An 18025-nucleotide genomic window follows, 5' to 3' on the forward strand; every position below is an offset into this window, starting at 1 on the left:
AACATTTTCGTTGTATTATTATCGAAAAAGTAAAATGGATTTGATTCAGATCCGCCAGGTCACGTAGGACTAAAGACCACTAGCCAAACATATATTTATTTGATAAAAATACAAATGTATCTTTATAAAACACATGATTAATTCATTTTCTAATCATATGTATCCATGTAGAAAAGATACTACTACTGTATTAAAAAGAAAATTAAATTAGCGTTATACAACAAAAAAACGTGATTAATTCGTTTTCTAATCATATGTATCCATGTAGAAAAGATACTACTACTACTACTGTATTAAAAAGAAAAATAAAACTAGCATTATACAACAAAAATAAATCACTTAACGAAAACATTATTATCAAAACAGCGTTTGCGTCGAGGAGTGTGCCAGTGCCACTGTACCGGGCGTGACTCGCAATCTCAACGAAGAAGGTAGAGAGAACCACGAAACGGAGCTCGAGAAATGGCTTCACGCACGAAGGGAAAGACGACGATGGAAGTTGGAGGCGATGGAGTTGCCGTCGTAACAATCATCAACCCTCCCGTCAATTCGCTATCGTTCGACGGTACTCTGTTCCTCTTCGATCTTGAATGGATTCACCTTTTCAGATTCTAGGTCAATTTCGCTATTTACCTCTCGCCGAACTCTGTTACGGCTCCCCGATTGAATTTAATGATCTGATTATGTGAAAAATTGGGACTACTACTAGTTTGATCTCATGCTATTGTAGATTAGTGAATAGCTTATGATCTCAAGAAACGTCGTTTTTTTTAGCATTCGAGACGAAGCAGTGAAAAAACTACTGTATTGGTTACTCTGTTTTTTTTTTGTATATTGGTGAGTACAGTGCTGGATAACCTCAAAAGTAATTACGAGGAAGCTTTGAGCAGGAATGATGTTAAAGCTATTGTTATTACTGGTACGTCTTGAGATCACTCTCTTGCAAGACAAAAACAGAAGACATTTATGCAAACTTTGGAGATGGTTTGGTAAATGGCTTTTGTGTTTTTTTTTTTTTTACGGCAGGGGAAAAGGGGAAGTTCTCTGGTGGATTTGATATATCTGGTTTTGGTGAAGTTCAGAAAGGGACAAGTATGTTTTCAGTATCTTGGTGTCTTTGTTGATTGTATTGACGTCATGTATTAATGTTTGTAGTACTGTATATTGATTTTTCTCAGGGAAAGAGCCGAAGGTTGGATACTTATCGATTGACATCCTAACTGATTTGTTTGAAGGTTATCTCTCTATCTTACTGAATGTATTGGTCTTTGCAATGGTTATGACATCCTAACTGGTTTATTTATTTGTTTTCAGCTGCAAGGAAGCCGTCTGTCGCTGCCATTGATGGGCTTGCCTTGGGAGGAGGGTTAGAACTTGCCATGGTATGGTTTTTCTATGTATACCACTTCACCCTCAATAAATCGTCTTGAGACTGTTGAGCCGCCTGATGGTGAGCATTTTCTTTTTAGATGGATGTTGATACAGTTGTATGACTTGTTTTCAGGCTTGCCATGCAAGGATATCAGCTCCTGGTGCACAGTTAGGTTTGCCTGAGCTGCAACTCGGTGTTATTCCTGGGTTTGGAGGTAGTTATTCAAATTTGTTGATTGCTAAGTCCATAATCGTGTTTTCCCTTCAGCTGTATACGAGTTTTGATCACATAGGAGGCAAAATCTTTGACTCCTATGAACAATCATATGTGATCATGTAATAATTCAACTCGCTTTCATTTTTATCTTCCTGATTATGCTCTTTTGGATTGATGCAGGAACACAGCGTCTTCCACGTCTTGTCGGTCTCACAAAAGCCCTTGAAATGATTTTGGTACGTCAGTGCCTTAATTTTATGGTTGGGTTAAGTATGCTTTGGTTTAAATGTAACGGCATTCTTTTGTTGAAACATATAGACATCTAAGCCGGTTAAAGCCGAGGAAGGTCATTCATTGGGTCTTGTTGATGCTGTCGTGCCACCTGCCGAGATACTAAACGCTGCTCGTCGCTGGGCCCTTGACATAGCCGAAAGGAGAAAACCGTGGGTTTGTAGTGTTTTAAAGACTGATAAGTTACCTCCTCTTGGAGAGGCAAGGGAAATACTGAAGTTTGCCAGAGAGCAGACACGCAAGCAAGCCCCCAACCTGAAACACCCCTTAATGTGCCTTGAGGCTGTTGAAGTGGGTATTGTTTCTGGTCCGAGGGCTGGTTTAGAGAAGGTATATTACTATCTTGTCGTCTCTTTGTTATATGTTCTTCAATGTTTCCCCCAAGACTAGTAACCCTTTACGAATTTCCATCACATTGTCACTTACAGGAGGCTCAAGTAGGCTCACAAGTGGTAAACCTGGATACCACCAAAAGCTTGATCCATGTTTTCTTTTCTCAGCGAGGAACTACAAAGGTCTGTGAGTGTTTAGCAGTGTCATTTAGACATTTTTTTTTTTTTTTTTGAAACAATTTTGACATATATCCACTTTATTTTCTTTACAATATTAAAGCTTTCTCTATTTTGATTCCTTCCAATTTATCTTATTGACAGGTTCCTGGAGTTACTGATCGTGGGTTGGTGCCAAGGAAGATTAAAAAGGTAGCCATCATCGGAGGCGGGTTGATGGGATCTGGAATAGCCACTGCATTGATCCTCAGTAACTATTCAGTGATTCTCAAGGAAGTAAATGAGAAATTCCTAGAGGCTGGAATTGGCAGGGTCAAAGGTAGAGATGGATTGACACACATTGCTTACCATTGAATAGCAAAAGCTTGATGTGACTAATTTCATTAATTTAACCAGCTAATCTTCAGAGTCGTGTAAAGAAAGGAAGGATGTCTCAGGAAAAGTTTGAGAAAACCATGTCACTCCTTAAAGGTTCACTTGACTATGAAAGCTTTAGGGATGTGGATATGGTCATCGAGGTAATAATCAGCATATTGAAGCTGAAATTGTTTTCTATATGACTTTGCTTGATGTCTTTTTTTGGTGGCTTGAACAGGCTGTCATTGAGAATATATCTTTGAAGCAGCAAATTTTTGCTGATCTAGAGAAGTACTGTCCTCAACATTGTATCCTTGCAACCAACACATCTACCATTGATTTAAACAAAATTGGGGAGCGGACCAAGTCTCAAGATCGGATTGTCGGAGCACATTTTTTCAGGTGATCACTTATCTTTTGGAATTTGGATGAATGTATAAGTGAAAGACTGATTATTCATTTTCTTGATGCAGTCCAGCACATGTCATGCCACTACTTGAAATAGTTCGGACCAATCGTACCTCTCCTCAAGTAATTGTTGACCTGTTAGATGTTGGGAAGAAGATTAAGAAAACGCCAGTCGTAGTTGGAAACTGCACGGGGTTTGCAGTTAATAGGATGTTCTTCCCATACACACAGGCAGCTATGTTCCTTGCTGAGCGTGGAACAGATCCGTATCTAATCGACAGGGCAGTCAGCAAGTTTGGAATGCCAATGGGTCCCTTCAGGTACATCCCATTGTAAAAATCCAAATGTCAATCTCATTCACCTTTTTTTTAACTGTATTTTTGTTATATGAACGAGTAGATTGTGCGACCTGGTTGGATTCGGTGTGGCGATTGCAACCGCAACACAATTCATCGAGAACTTCCCAGAACGGACAAACAAATCTATGATTATCCCACTCATGCAAGAGGACAAGAGAGCTGGTATATAAGAGAGAACAGCTAGATGATGTTTTTATTGACTGTTGTGAACTTATCTGTTGATTTCAGGTGAAGCCACACGTAAAGGTTTCTATCTTTATGATGATAAGCGCAAGGCTAAACCTGATCCTGAAATAAAGAAATATATCGAGAAGGCAAGAAGCCTCTCAGGAGTGAGCCTTGACCCTAAGGTATCTCTCTGTCCAAAAAATCAAGTAAAGATCTCTATATCTGTCACTGTTCTTTTCTCACTCTGATTGATTGTTGTGGCTTGCAGTTGGAGAAACTGTCGGAGAAGGAAATTATTGAAATGACGTTTTTCCCAGTAGTGAACGAGGCGTGTAGAGTTTTTGCGGAAGGTATTGCAGTCAAAGCAGCAGACCTTGACATCGCTGGTATAATGGGAATGGGATTTCCACCTTACAGGTCAGTGTTGTCATCAAATAAATGCTGTAATTCCCAAATCCACATCAGACTCTCTTTTGCTCATTGTGTGTTTGATAAAAATCTCTTGTGAACAGAGGAGGAATCATGTTCTGGGCTGATTCCATTGGATCAAAATACATTCACTCGAAGCTAGATGAGTGGTCCAAGACTTATGGGGATTTCTTTAAGCCTTGTGCTTTCTTGGCTGAAAGGGGATCTAAGGGAGCTCCTCTGGTGAGAGTATTTCTTTCTTTTATGATGGCTGTTAACAAAATCTATTTCAGCTTGGCTTATATTACATGATTATTACTCAAATCAAATTAACATACTAGCATGACTGTTTCTCTAAACATGTCCAATTCAGATTATTGACTATTCTTCCAATCTGTGTTGCAGAGCGCTCCCTTGGAACAGACCAGATCGCGGTTGTAATGTCAGCGTTTCAACGGAAGCTTTTCTTTGCTGCATCTACTGTGTGTTCTTTGTGTCCACATCTACTTGCCAGAAAGTTGGGATATTTGACCTTGGGAGCTTTTAAAATAAAGTCTCATCTCGGACAGATGAGTCTGGGAGAAAGTAGAAAGTGAGTTCTGAGTGGCGATAAGATTTGTGTATGTAATGTATGATGATGTCTTACGAAGCCGTCAGATACATTTGTTGTAATCTATGACTTAAGTCCCAACAACATCAATGTCTTGAATGATTAATTGATAATTTAATGAGTTAAGTCCCAAGCAATATGGAACTCAACTTTTTATACAACGCAGGGACCGTAAAACTAAAATAAAATAGTGAATTGACGTCGAACTAAGTATCTGGGTGTAGCATTTCTTGTATTGATAAATCCTACCGGCTGATCCGATCAGTTTCGGAAGAAACACACTTAGTGTTCTGGTTATCACACTGCTCGGCCCGAGTTCCGACTAATGTCAGAGACGAACCAATCATTTATTATGATCTACCGTATAAACTACGCCCGGACTGGTCAAATGATGATAACTTAATTTGCAGGAGAATCGAATAAATCTCAAGAGATTGCCACTAGACTACCACCACAAGAGATTACCACTAGATTACCACCACTTGGTCAGGTGTAGTAGCATTTTGAAATGCAAGGGATATAGATGAGAACTTATGTGTATAAAATTAGATTTTTTTCGTAATAACTAAACATGACATAAATGGACCATATAAATAGAGGAACTGGAGAAATGAACGATAAGACAAAGAACTGTGCAATAAATTTAGACGAGGGAAAAGACACGAGCAATCAAAACTTTGGACCACCTTTTGTGTGTTTCTCTACGTCTCTGCTTTCGATATGTTATAGATTACAGATCTTCGTGATTATAGACAAGTGTGGAAATAAGATTTTACATAATACATGCTTTGGTTTATCGTCATGTCGTGGTCGATTTTTTCACATGTTTATCCTCAAAAGATATGAGAAACAGAATATCTAAAAATGATTGATGTGTCTATGATATCTAAACATATGACGATAAGCCAATAGCATAAAACTACGCATACTCATGGACGTTGTTCTACGTGAATATGTCGTAGTAATATTCTTAGATTTGAGTAGCATATATAATACGATAATCTGAATGACTGAATCTGACTTACACCATTTATATGATAAAAAATGCTCTCAATCATATAAGCTAACCCCATATTTAGACGTGGATTACGAATTAATACTGTGCGATTTTATAAGTTAAATACAATGGATAAAGAGAGGTAATTAAATAATTAAATGATTTTGTATGCTTGGTTGGCTCCTATCAAACGGAAGCCGGTGAATTTCCCAATTAACAAAACTACTAGGTTAAGACCCGCGCCTTGCGCGGGATAAACATTATATATGAAAATTATTTTATATATTATATATTTATAACATATTATGAAATAATAAATATATATTGAATAATTAAAAAGTCATTATCTACTACTTATATTATTAAATTGGTGCGAACATATAAATAAATTTAATAAATCGAAAAAATATTTTTTCCTATTTGATATGATATATAATTAAATTTAAATGATAGTAACATATATATGGTATATGTTAATATTAATATTTATTAGATGATGCTTTTTGTTCATATTTTTTTTAATCATTTGTATCTATTATAGCAAAAAGTCTAAATTAGTGATAACAAAATTTTCACTGTGGGAATAATGGTTTAAGTAATTTATAATATTTTAAAAAATTAAGTTGTCAATATTTTTTCAAATTTTTTATCAAAAAAAATGTTCAAAATAAATTTCAAAATTACGATATTTATGTATTTTTATATGGCATATAGTTTAATTTAAAATGATACATATTTTTATATATTTTTAATTATTGATACTTATTAAATGAGACTTTTAACTTATATTATTTTTCAATTATTTGTATCATGTCATAACAAAAGTTTAAATCATAGATCACAAAATTTGAATGTGAAACTTTTAACAGTTTTAGTAATTTATACTCGTTTTTAAAAATTAAAAATATAATATATAAATAATTTTTTTAATTTTTATTATATCGTTACTATGATTGTTTGATTTATTTTAATAGCTTAAAATTAAACAAATATAATTATAATACACACTTATTTTTATCAAATCTTTATTATTCAAAATCATTAATTGTCATATATACTTTAGTCACATTAGGCAATTCCGTAATCTTATTTAAGGAAATAATAAATCACATTAATAATGTATATATTGTGGTTTAATAAAAAACTTATTATATATTTAAATGGACCAACCTATTTCTCTAAGGATTCTAAGAATCATTCTAGTAATGACACGTTGCTACAAAAAAATGTTGCAATGCTTCTCAAATAATATATAGGGGATAGGATAAGTGATATTTAATACACTAACATGCATGGGTCCGGACTTATAAGAGCACTAACATGGGAAACAACTAGGGTATTTTGCGTAGTAAATGTATTTATTTTTCCTTCTTGTCAATTATCAATGTTTATTTATGGCTTAAACTTAATTACTTAACTAAGCTAGTTGATCATAACACTTCAATGATATGAGAAAAGTCGACGACCACAAGATATACGTTGCAGTTTTTTTTTGTACAATTGAATTTAATTAAAAATTTAAGTGAACTAAAACGATGGTTGCATCAAATTTCAGCAAAAATAATCAAAGTTACAAGTTCGAGTTTCGATCAATGAGAGGGAACTAAAAACATGCTTTGGATTTTGGCTAGAAAAGATTCTGGACTCTGAACCAAAAGTCCCTCTAAGTTTTCTCTAAATAATAAATGTGCATTTCCACACAAAAATTAGGGTCTACTTAACTAGGTCTAATTAATTAAACTAAAATTGTTCTGTATAATCTTTTAGATCATCAAATGTTTAGTTTATTCATCATTTGGAATCAGATTCTGACTAAACTACATTATCCTAAAATAGTTTAAGATGTGTTTTTTTCTTCAATTTATGCATTTAAACCAAACTAAAAAAAAGATTTTGAATAATATTACCCCATTTCATATTTTCAGCTTTGATATATATAACCAGTTGATTGGTATACACCAGATCTTCAAATAAAAAGTAAAATCTACAAAAATAAATAATCAAAGGGGGTGGTCTTAACGGTACAGGTCAGAAGTCCCACGTGCACTTGGGGGGATCTCGACGACGCCTTTCTCTTTCTCTTACAAACTCTCTCATCTCATCTCACTCACAAACAAGTAAACTCTCTCTCTTTCTCAAAAGAAGCTAAAAGCTCAGTTTCTCCTTCATTACACACATAAACAGAGAAACAAGAGAGGACTCAACGAGTTTGGTTTTCTTCATCATCGTTGTTTAATCTTCTTGTAATGGTGGAACACAAAGATCAAGACATGGGAGAAGGGATGCAATGCATAACACATCCTTACACAAAAAACCCTGGTGGTATCTGCCCCTTATGTCTCCAAGAAAAGCTCGGTAAGCTTGTCACTTCCTCTTTCCCTCTCCCTAAACCAAACCACCTCTCTTCTCCCAAATCTTCCTCCTCTCCTTCTTCCAACACCTCTCTTGCTCTATCCCTCTCATCTGGAAGCAACGGAAGAGACAATAACAACAACAACAACCTCCCGTTTGTAATTGCCAAGAAGAAGAGTATGCTCGCAGCTTCTTCATCCTCTTCAGCTAATCTTATCTACAAGAGAAGCAAGTCAACGGCTGCTTCATACGGTGAGGGTTTCAACCAGAGGAAGCGAAGTGGGTTCTGGTCCTTTCTTCATCTCTACTCTTCCAAACACCAAACCACCAAAAAAGTTAGCCATTCTTCTAAGCCAAGAAACCAGATAACAGCAGAGACACCCAAGAGGGTTGTTGGTGGAGGAGGTATTGATATGATAGTGGAGGAAGAAGATGAGAGTACTAACAACAAAGTTGTTGTAGAAACGCCAACAAACAGTGTTGGCAGTGGTAGTGGTGGTGGTGGATCTTCTTTTGGGAGGAAAGTGTTGAGGTCTAGATCTGTAGGATGTGGAAGCAGAAGCTTCTCTGGAGACTTCTTTGAGAGGATCTCTAATGGGTTTGGAGATTGCGCACTGAGAAGGATTGAGTCACAGAGAGAATCCACAAAGGTTATTAGTAATGGTGGTGGTGGTGGTGAAGCAGCTGATGATGCCATGAGTGAAATGGTTAAATGTGGTGGTATCTTTGGTGGGTTTATGATTATGACATCATCAGCATCATCAACCGTTGTTCATCATAAGATGGCGAATAGAAGCTGGGGATGGGCTTTTGCTAGTCCAATGAGAGCCAAGACTAATAGTCATAGAGATCGTACTATTACAGAGTCTTCAACTACTGACAAGAACACATCTCCAAACTTGGACTCAGTTCCTTCCTTGGTTGCTATGAAAAGCTAAAAGAGATAAATTATAAAGTACTTTTAATCTCTATATAATATCATATTTCATTCATGTGTTTAGTTAGTTATTTGGACATTGGTTCGATCTTTTGAGTACAACTAGTAATGTAATGTCACACTATTTTCTATTTCATGCTATGTTCATCTTCATACTCACAAAAGCTTGAAACCTTTAGGAGGATACAATTTCTGTTTGGTCTTGTTTTTTCTATGATTATGTTCTTATTAATGGATCATTATTACCTAATAAACATTAAACAATGTCGAATTTTGTCTTGTAGTACTATTATATTTGTTAGGCCTAATATTTGTATCAAAAGATTCAAAACCCACTTGAAAAGCAGTCAACAGGTTTTAGGGTTCTGAGTATTAAATGAGTGGAATCAAAAGGCCACATGCTTTTGCACATGCATTATGATTCCAACACTCACTAGTTTTATCTTCTTATTTTGTTTTGGAGCCCCACAAATTACAAGTTAAGACATGCAACAACAACAAGAAGTCAACAACATCTACAACACTATCATCAATTTAGTTAGATCACCAACCAGCTAATCTGTATATAACATCACACTAAATGCAAAGCCAACATGTAGTTTGCTGGCCGACCAAAACCACAAGTTTGTAAGGTGGGGGGAAACATTGAAATGTCTATATATAGTGACATCACAAAGCTGTTAGGAATATTAACATTAACAAATTCATATTTGATAATGAGATGATATAATTAATAAGTGGGATTTTTTTCAGACATAACAGCAGTGTTGTGATATCATTAACAAATTCAGATTGAATAATCAGATGATGTAATGTGTGTGGAAGTGATGGTCCGGGACAATGACATCAAAAGTGGTCCACGAGGGTGAAAAATATAAAGACGAACAATTCTGCAGAGTGACAGAAGGGAAAAAGGCTGCCTTCTGACTAAACTCTGTTCATATAAATTATTTTTGATATATATTCAATTTTTGTTTGTTCTTCATGGGGACCCAAATTTGTACTTGTCATACATAATCCAAAAACCTGCAGAAAAATAGATACTTCAGACGTGACCATGTGAATACGATCAATTTCCCGCTGTGAAATATTTATGAAGCATCTTTTGGTACTTTTATTACATCAAAATGTAGTAGAACCCATTAAGATCTTAATAACTATTACTCTATTAGTCCTTGCATTTGACATTTTTGGTTACTAGAAAGTAAACAAATGTCATTGCATTCTGGAGTTTCCGTTGAGGCAGTATCAGCGAACGCACTGTTTAGTGTATATAATAGTTTTTTCTTCTTGTTGCTTTTCAGCCAAGTATGTCTTTTGTTTTTGACATGTTCTGAAGCAGGTACTTGATTGTTTGACTATCACGTAACTTCTTAACATTGATGTATACGTATTTTTTGGTTGCAAAAGTTGGAATGGAGCAAGCATGCTTGATGTTCATACTATGCCATGTAATACATGTACAAGTATCACACTAAGGTTAGAAACATTGATTCTAAGTAATAAGTTTGGTGAGAGTAATAAGCTTTGATATCTTTATTCAACCACATTATTTTAATTTTTAATTTTTAATTTAGAAAATTTTAAAATATCAAATTCAATGCATTTAATAGTGAAAATTTGTAAAAAAAGAAGAAGATAGAATAGTGAGAAAAAAATCATTCAAATTTTCACTACCAACAGAGATAACAGTCATAACACAACCACATTGTTATCCTTTTCTGTATGTACACCAAAATATTTAAGAACACAACTAACTTAGTAACTCTCTCCAACACTATCTACATGAAAAACCTTTCAAAACTATTCTCTTTTCAAAAAAAAAAATCACTCAGCTCTCAGTTGCAGAATCTCCTTCGCTGTCCTAACCCGGAAGTATGCCATATGTTCCTGTGCAAAATCACGCAAACATCTTTAACATTCAGCACTCTTTAGTCTCTCTCTCACACGATAACAGTTTCTAAATAGAGTTTCCTTTGATTTTACCTCAGTGAAACAAAGATCCAGACCTCTGCTGTAGAAGTCCATGTACTTCAGCATAAACATTCCACAATCAAATCTGCAAAATACAGAGAAACAAGTCACACACAGCTAATGTGGATGTACGAACTAGTTAGAAAAGAATGATACCATACCCATTACTCTGCTCAGGAAGGTCCTGCACAAACTCTTGTCTCCATTGACTTACATCAACATCTACTTGATTCTTATCCTTAACTTCATCGGCAAAGTATCTAGCCTGACAAATGAAAAAAAACTACATAATCAGGCTCCATATGAGAAGATTAAAACATGTTTCATTTACTCAAATACTTACCAGCGCATCGAGGATTCTAGGCTCTCTTCCTTTGTACGAATCAAGATACTGGAATTTTCGTTCCTTTATATTAATAACAGCCAAAGTCCAGTGAATGTTCATATGTATAGGGATAAATATCTGTCCACAACAAAAACAAAGGTCTATTAGAGAGTGGAACATAGAGAAAATTCACACAAAAAGAAGTTTACCTTGTCACAATCTATAAGATGGTAACCCAACTTCTTCATTGAAGTCCATCTTCTGACTGCATTGTAGTTGTATCCAGTCCCCGAATTAACTAACTGAGGTATGAGTTAAAGTTATGTCTTCTCGTTAAAATTCATGAACATATATAGGAGACAAAGCCTTAAAACTCATATGTCAGAGGAATGTGTATATAACCTTGGTGAAGAAAAATGTATTGAAAAAATGACATTTGATAAACTTCTTTGGCTCTCTAGCTTCCCTTTCTTTCAGCAATACCAGATACAGATTAATCACCTACAAAGAACAAAGTTCAAGCTTTTAACTAAATCATAGAGGTTTCTAACTGGAAAAGAGTGAGGTTTAGAGCACAGTGACTAACCTCATCGTTCAGCCATTGACCTGGTTTAAGACACCTCAGTTTCTCCACAGTAATGTCAATATTTGAATTCTCATGTGAAACCAAGATGTTGCTGCAGCCAAAGAGACGTTCATAGCATTATATAACAAAAACATTATAAAGAAATCATTAGAGAAAGTAAACAGGAGACCAAACTGAACATTAGCTGAGAATGCATCCTTGACTGCTGTCAACTCTTCTTTGGAAAGTGGTTCAAATGGTTCACTCCGTCCATCCTAAAAAAAACAATTAAAAGAAACATAAACACACAAACTTAAGACACCAAAACTATAAAGAAGCCAAACCTGTACTGGTTCTTCGTCTTGTCTAAAAAAGGAACGCAAGCTTTGCAACAAACCACGACACCTTTCTCTCAAAAAATCACCAAAGCCTCTGGCTTTCAGTTTCGAAGTCCGGTTCTCAGCGCTCTTGAGAGCCTTTCTATACGCTTCAAAGCTACAAACATCAGTCACAGGGCGATTCAAACTTTTCTTATCAGCTTGAGGATCATCATCATCATCCACCACCATCAAGCTCCCATTTTCCACATTCAAACCATCTAAAGACACTTCCTTTTCACTCTCTTCTTCCATAGCCACAACGTTCTCAACAATCTCAACCTCGTCATCATCGGATATCACCTCCACGTAATCAACCTCGTCGTCGTCGTCGTCGTCGTCAACATCAATCACTTCTCTATCCATTCTACATTGCAAACGCAAATCAAGTGTGTTCCTTTCTAAGCTGTTACAGTTCCCATTGAGTAAAGCGTTACCAGAAACTTGTCCTACAGCGTTACGATTCTGTCTTGTGAAAGCAGAGAAACCGAACTTTCGGACAGGAGAAGGAGCGTGGACTTGTCTCCGCAGAGGAGATTTCAATTCTGGATAACGGTGGTGGTTTCCTGGTGGAGCCATCTCCTTAGACGACTGTGAGAAGAAGATGATGGGTAACTGCTCACAGTCACGCCGTTCATTCGTGTGAAGTGAACCAATTCGATCCTCGAGAATTGAAAAGGTCTCAAAAATCCCCAAACTCGGGAGCAAGCAATTTTCCCAAGTGTTCGTTATGGTTTTCTTACCCTCTGCCTCAGAAAGAGTATTATAGGGCTGGCTTCCGTTTCGGTCCAAATTGGTTTATAAATAATGTATTTTAATGTTATTTAGTTTTTTGAGCAAAATAATAAAAATGTTTTTAGTTTAACCGATTAAAATTGATTTACGAATTTTAAACTGACTTATATTTAATGTGATTCGAAATAATAAGTTACCTTAAACTGATTGCGAATAAACAAGAGTGATAATTTAATTTATATGTACACGCCAATTTATTATATAATAGTAATTGATTTCTTAGTTATTTAATATTATTATTTTATTATTTCATAATATGTAGAAAAATATAAAATAAATATAAAATATTTATTTTACAAAAGATGCAGATCTTAATCTAAGTATGTATCTCTTTAATTATTTTAAATCATAAGTATTTTTTAAATCTCAGGTCAAAACAAACAAACGAAATGAGAATAAACTTCAAAATCAATATTTATATCGAACAATAACCAAAATGAAAAAGAGAAAAATATTGAAGATAGATATGATTGATACGTAAACGTAAACTTCCCATAACCATAATTAATTTTTAAATTACTAAATGATGATATAATACCGAGCTGACATAGTTTCATTGTAATCAAATAGACCCGAGATTTTTCGACCTAAACGTTAGGTTCTTATGCGGTAAGTAATTTTTTGACTTTTTTTTTTAAATGAGATCAGCTCATCAATAAACAAATTATGTAATTAACAAAAAATTAAAAAAAATTATTTAAAGACCAACATATTAATTCAATCGAGAATATAAATGTATTTTTCTGTATAATATCTCTTATCCTACCTAGTTTAAACCTATTTACTGATCAAGAGCGATTTAAACCGATCTGTCTGCTCAAATTGGATTGAAAGAAAATATTTTTGGTTTTGAATAAAAATAACAACTAATGCTACAAAGACCAGACAATCTGTGTTTATGGTCACTCCAGTGTCTGTAATAATTTGGGTATATAAATCTGTTACAATCTTCACATGTCCTGAGGCTAGGTCTCGTAGAAGCGAAGCTCAATCATGAATTCTCTTTGTTTTGGTGAGTACCACGCGACAGCCTTGGCAGAAGCAAGCACTTGGAGAGCATACTCCACAGCAAACACTGTGTTGTGGATAGTCATAGGGTTAGATCCATTCTTCAGATCAATCCGAATTCCAGACTCAGCTCTTAAACTAAACGGTCCAACAATCTGCAACATATTCCATAAATCAAGTAGCTGAAAACTTATGAATCCTGAGATAGCAGGATAGTTAAAACTTCTTCTTACCTGTTGCTGCAGAGATACTGCTACTTCAGGGCAGATTCTCTGAAACGCTTCTAAACTAGGCTGCCGAGAATTCAAAAGCTCTTGTGCGACACTAGTGGCGCCGGAAAGGAACCTCAGACCATGAGGGAAGTCTAGTCTAGCGTGGAAACGGGTGAGATCAAAGAAGAGCTTCTGAAAGTTTCCATATTGAGCTGTGAGTGATGCACGTCCTAAGGCATCAGCCATGAATCCGGAGTTTACAGATGGTAAATGAAGAGAGAACCCTCCTACACCTTCAGAATCCTTCTCAAGTTTTGTTCTTATTGAATTTTCACCGAACGCTGCAGTCATCACACTACCTGTTGATTCAATGGAAGTTATCAGAAAGATCATCCTAATTAACAATGCTTCTGAAAATGAGTCTAAGAAACTTATCATACCGATGATCCCAGATACTGAGACATGAGGGCTACTGAGAAAGATGTCATAAGGCTTGCAGGCTTCTAGCTTCGGAGTGATACCCCTCCAGAGATCCATGTTGGCTCTATAAGAAACCGCGGATTTTAAAGACAAACCAGGAAGCAAAGAAGCTGGAGGAGGCGCTTCCACATCCACTTCCACATCATCATCACAATTAAACTTCTTGGGCCTTCCACTGTGATGATGCAAACATAAATGGTAACTTAAACCAGACTCAGCAGGAAGAGAAGCTAGATCAACAGCCATTGACAACGGCACATCCCAATATTCACCATCTTTATCCACATACAGTCCAGGCCAAACCGCTTCTGCTGTCAGAGTATGAAGCGGAAACTGAAAAAAAAACAATAGCAATCACTAAGTAAAATACAATCACATTGGGAAAATTTTGATAAGAGAGGAATTGCCTTGTGATTGAAGACAGCTTTAGCTCTTGGATTCTTGTTAGGATCACACTTGTAAGTATCATAGGTGAGAAGCAGAGTATCCTCCGGTGTTAACAACAGCTCAGAGCAGAAGCCTAACGCGTACAAAGACTTATCCTTTAACTGCTTGCCGAGTGTGCTTAACCGAGAAGCTGACCCTCGAACAAAAGCTTCAGTCTTTTTCACCTCCGACACGAATCTTTGAACATCGAACTGACCCAGAAGAGACACAAACCTAGTACATTACAAAACCAACATGATCGACACTATCAGGACAATAAAAATTGGATCTTTAGGAAGAGTGAAGCTTGAGGAAGTGTTACCAGTTGTTGGGGAAAGGGAAAGTGAGGACTTTTTGGAGAGAGAGGCCACCAGCGAGAGGGGAGAAGGAAGGGATGAGAGGTGTGGCCATGAAGCGGTGGAAGAACTCTGCTTGCTTTGGGCGAGAGAGACGAGTTCCTCTTGAGAGACCTAGTGGGAGAGGGTCGTTGGAAACGGCTCGTGCCGTGGCTTCGAGTGTTATGGGAGTTGACATGTCTAGCTCCCAGATGTCTCCCTCTCCGACCCATCTCAGTCTGTTCATCGCCGTCGATTTCTGCCGTCGCTCGGTTTCTAGCTGAACCTCGAGATTACCGAAGTTATTCGTTAATCTTTTGGTTCTGGATTGGCTCGGAAAACAGCCTGACGTTTTTAGGTTGCATAAGTAGAGTGTGTGCCGTTTTAATTCGGTGACAAATGTTGGTTTGCTTAATACAAATATTGCAATATAAACTTTATGCCAAAAAAAAAAAAAAAAAACTTTATGCCTATGTGTTATTTAATGGCTCGTTTTCGGGAAAAAGAAGTGAAAAGTTATATTCCATCTATTTCAATTTATATGTCGTTTAAGTAATATCTCACACATCTAAAAATATTTTAATTATCAAATTTTACTCTAATTTAATTATTAGAATTCTATAATATATATTTATTATTTTAATAAATTTAATTAATATTTCAAAAAATAAATCAATAAAAACATTTGGTTTAGAATCATAAAATAATTTTTATTATAACAAAAAAATTAGTTTACAGCAAAAAATAACTTGAAAGGGAAAGAGTATTTTATTGGTTGGTGGGGGTGTTTCGCATGGTTCCTCTAGGATTCCAACTTAGCCAGCCTTCTATAAAGAGAGAGCATGTGTCTTTGAACCCTAAACCATCAGACCTCACATTCACTCACATGCTTATATGCATCTTTAGACATACAGAAGCAAAACACATCTCTCTGTCTCTTAACGTTTTTCTTTTTCTAAAAGGATTTTATAATGGGAGGTTCTTGGCGTTTCTTGTTTGGCTTCTTCGGCAGCTTCAAGGCATGGTGGAGGAGAAGACAGGGATCAAACCCGGCAGGAACAGACGACGAGATGTATGGTGAAGATAGTGAAGGCAACTTCTATAATTGGTACGTTGTCGAACCAGCTATTAACCGGAAGTCCACTGATTTCATCAGAAGGTTCCACGAGACTCGTGACTGATTCCATCACTTTCTTATTCTTGTTCTTCAGCTTAAGCTTCTTTAAACGTACGTAGTCGTTGGGAAGAAAATTTGTTCTTATATCGTAGTATGTGTGCTTCTATGTGATTCCAATAAATGTAATCCTAATTCGATAAGCTTGTTCAAGTTTATTATGTGCTTTTTTCTCTATATTTAGATTCTTATTGTATGACTTATATCAAACGCTTTTTTATGTTTTGGGATATACTTGATAACTCTATGAATTGTGGATAATAAATTCAGAAAATAAACCATAACAATTTAAATTGAATGCTTCCACATATATTTATTTGTATGTTTGTGAGGGATCTGTTAATTTATATGTAATCTACTGGAATGTATTCATTAAACCATGGAATGAATACGATGTCTTCTCCGAAGGTAGAAAAAGGTATCCCTTGCAAACAATGCAGCAAGTAATTAACATGGGGTTACATATGATGATGCAAAGCTGTCACTGAGAGTGAGAGGATTGATATATCGTTCTTATTCATTATTCACATGTACTATATATATGGTTTTTGGTTAATATTAGAATATATGACTTCACCAGACAAAGTTGAGGATAGGTTTCTAAGCATATGTTGACAGAATAATAAGTCCCTTTTTATTATAAGACGATATACATGGACTAAATAATGGAAACTAAACTCCTTTTATCTTTCAAACTCTTGGAAAAGAAAAATGAATGTATGTTATAAAGAAGGAACTTTTGTAGGCACGAATCAATACAAAAGCAATGAGAATATATTAAAAGAATGATATGCTTATAATTGAGAAGAAGATATGTGTCCCAAACTTTAAGACAGCTTTGAAAGCACTGCTTTGTGGTTAAGTATCAGCATTCTATATATAGGCTTAGGCACTTTGTTACCTTTATATAATTCTTGCCTTCTTCGAAGCTTCTCGCCTTTGTTTTGTTTTTGTTTTGTTAGGGAAGATGTGTCTTACCCCTTTTACTTTACCTTTCTCTCTGTTTCTGTGATAACTAGATTTTTAAACCTACGTTATGCATGTAGTTTCATTCCGACAACCCTTTATACACAAGTATGCATCGTTTGTTCTCGTATAAAACTCGAATGTATTAATGTATGCTAAACTCTCTTTAATGTTGTTTAAAAATTTCTAACAACATTATACATTTATATTAATATATGCTAAACTTTATTTCATGGTACTTAGACATGACTATAGTTTTTAAATTTTTAATTTAATAAATTTTATATACTACTTAAATCAGTGGACTAAACATTATAAAATATACATTCTCTAGAGAAACGGACACAACATATATTTCAAACCTCTTTGACCATCATCGTATATCTGTTAAGAATGCAACTATG

General features: G+C 35.5%; 4 protein-coding genes across 5 annotated transcripts; 2 read left to right on the forward strand and 2 right to left on the reverse strand.

Moving 5' to 3' along the window:
* The first annotated feature begins 311 nt into the window (after nt 1–311).
* Nucleotides 312–4835, forward strand: LOC106346097 (glyoxysomal fatty acid beta-oxidation multifunctional protein MFP-a-like). Its single transcript, XM_013785348.3, has 18 exons — nt 312–565; nt 848–919; nt 1027–1092; nt 1179–1235; nt 1315–1382; nt 1505–1586; nt 1769–1824; nt 1907–2209; nt 2308–2394; nt 2533–2707; nt 2785–2906; nt 2984–3147; nt 3219–3473; nt 3553–3674; nt 3741–3862; nt 3949–4097; nt 4193–4331; nt 4494–4835. Exons 1-18 carry the CDS (start codon nt 463–465, stop codon nt 4527–4529), a joined length of 2178 nt encoding a protein of 725 aa, XP_013640802.2. The 5' UTR covers nt 312–462; the 3' UTR covers nt 4530–4835.
* Nucleotides 4836–7617: 2782 nt separating this feature from the next.
* LOC106346099 lies at nt 7618–9137 on the forward strand. The gene has a single exon (XM_013785349.3). It carries the CDS (start codon nt 7942–7944, stop codon nt 8983–8985), a length of 1044 nt encoding a protein of 347 aa, XP_013640803.2. The 5' UTR covers nt 7618–7941; the 3' UTR covers nt 8986–9137.
* A 1491-nt stretch (nt 9138–10628) lies between these two features.
* LOC106346107 (ubiquitin-like-specific protease 1A) lies at nt 10629–12956 on the reverse strand. Of its 2 annotated transcripts, none has more exons than XM_048744868.1 (9): nt 12193–12956; nt 12044–12123; nt 11870–11960; nt 11686–11784; nt 11493–11585; nt 11302–11421; nt 11120–11223; nt 10971–11043; nt 10629–10874 (listed from the first exon to the last, which is right to left on the reverse strand). In XM_048744868.1, exons 1-9 carry the CDS (start codon nt 12802–12804, stop codon nt 10812–10814), a joined length of 1335 nt encoding a protein of 444 aa, XP_048600825.1. In that variant the 5' UTR covers nt 12805–12956; the 3' UTR covers nt 10629–10811. The 2 variants fall into 2 exon arrangements, with proteins under 2 accessions (XP_048600825.1, XP_048600824.1); XM_048744867.1 differs by having other exon boundaries at nt 12199–12947.
* An 891-nt stretch (nt 12957–13847) lies between these two features.
* LOC111202434 (protein TRIGALACTOSYLDIACYLGLYCEROL 4, chloroplastic-like) lies at nt 13848–16014 on the reverse strand. Its single transcript, XM_022695302.2, has 5 exons — nt 15469–16014; nt 15128–15380; nt 14681–15053; nt 14262–14599; nt 13848–14183 (listed from the first exon to the last, which is right to left on the reverse strand). Exons 1-5 carry the CDS (start codon nt 15726–15728, stop codon nt 13986–13988), a joined length of 1422 nt encoding a protein of 473 aa, XP_022551023.2. The 5' UTR covers nt 15729–16014; the 3' UTR covers nt 13848–13985.
* Between the last annotated feature and the right edge of the window lie 2011 nt (nt 16015–18025).

Source organism: Brassica napus, chromosome C1 (assembly GCF_020379485.1).
Source record: "Brassica napus cultivar Da-Ae chromosome C1, Da-Ae, whole genome shotgun sequence".
Lineage (NCBI taxonomy): Eukaryota > Viridiplantae > Streptophyta > Magnoliopsida > Brassicales > Brassicaceae > Brassica > Brassica napus.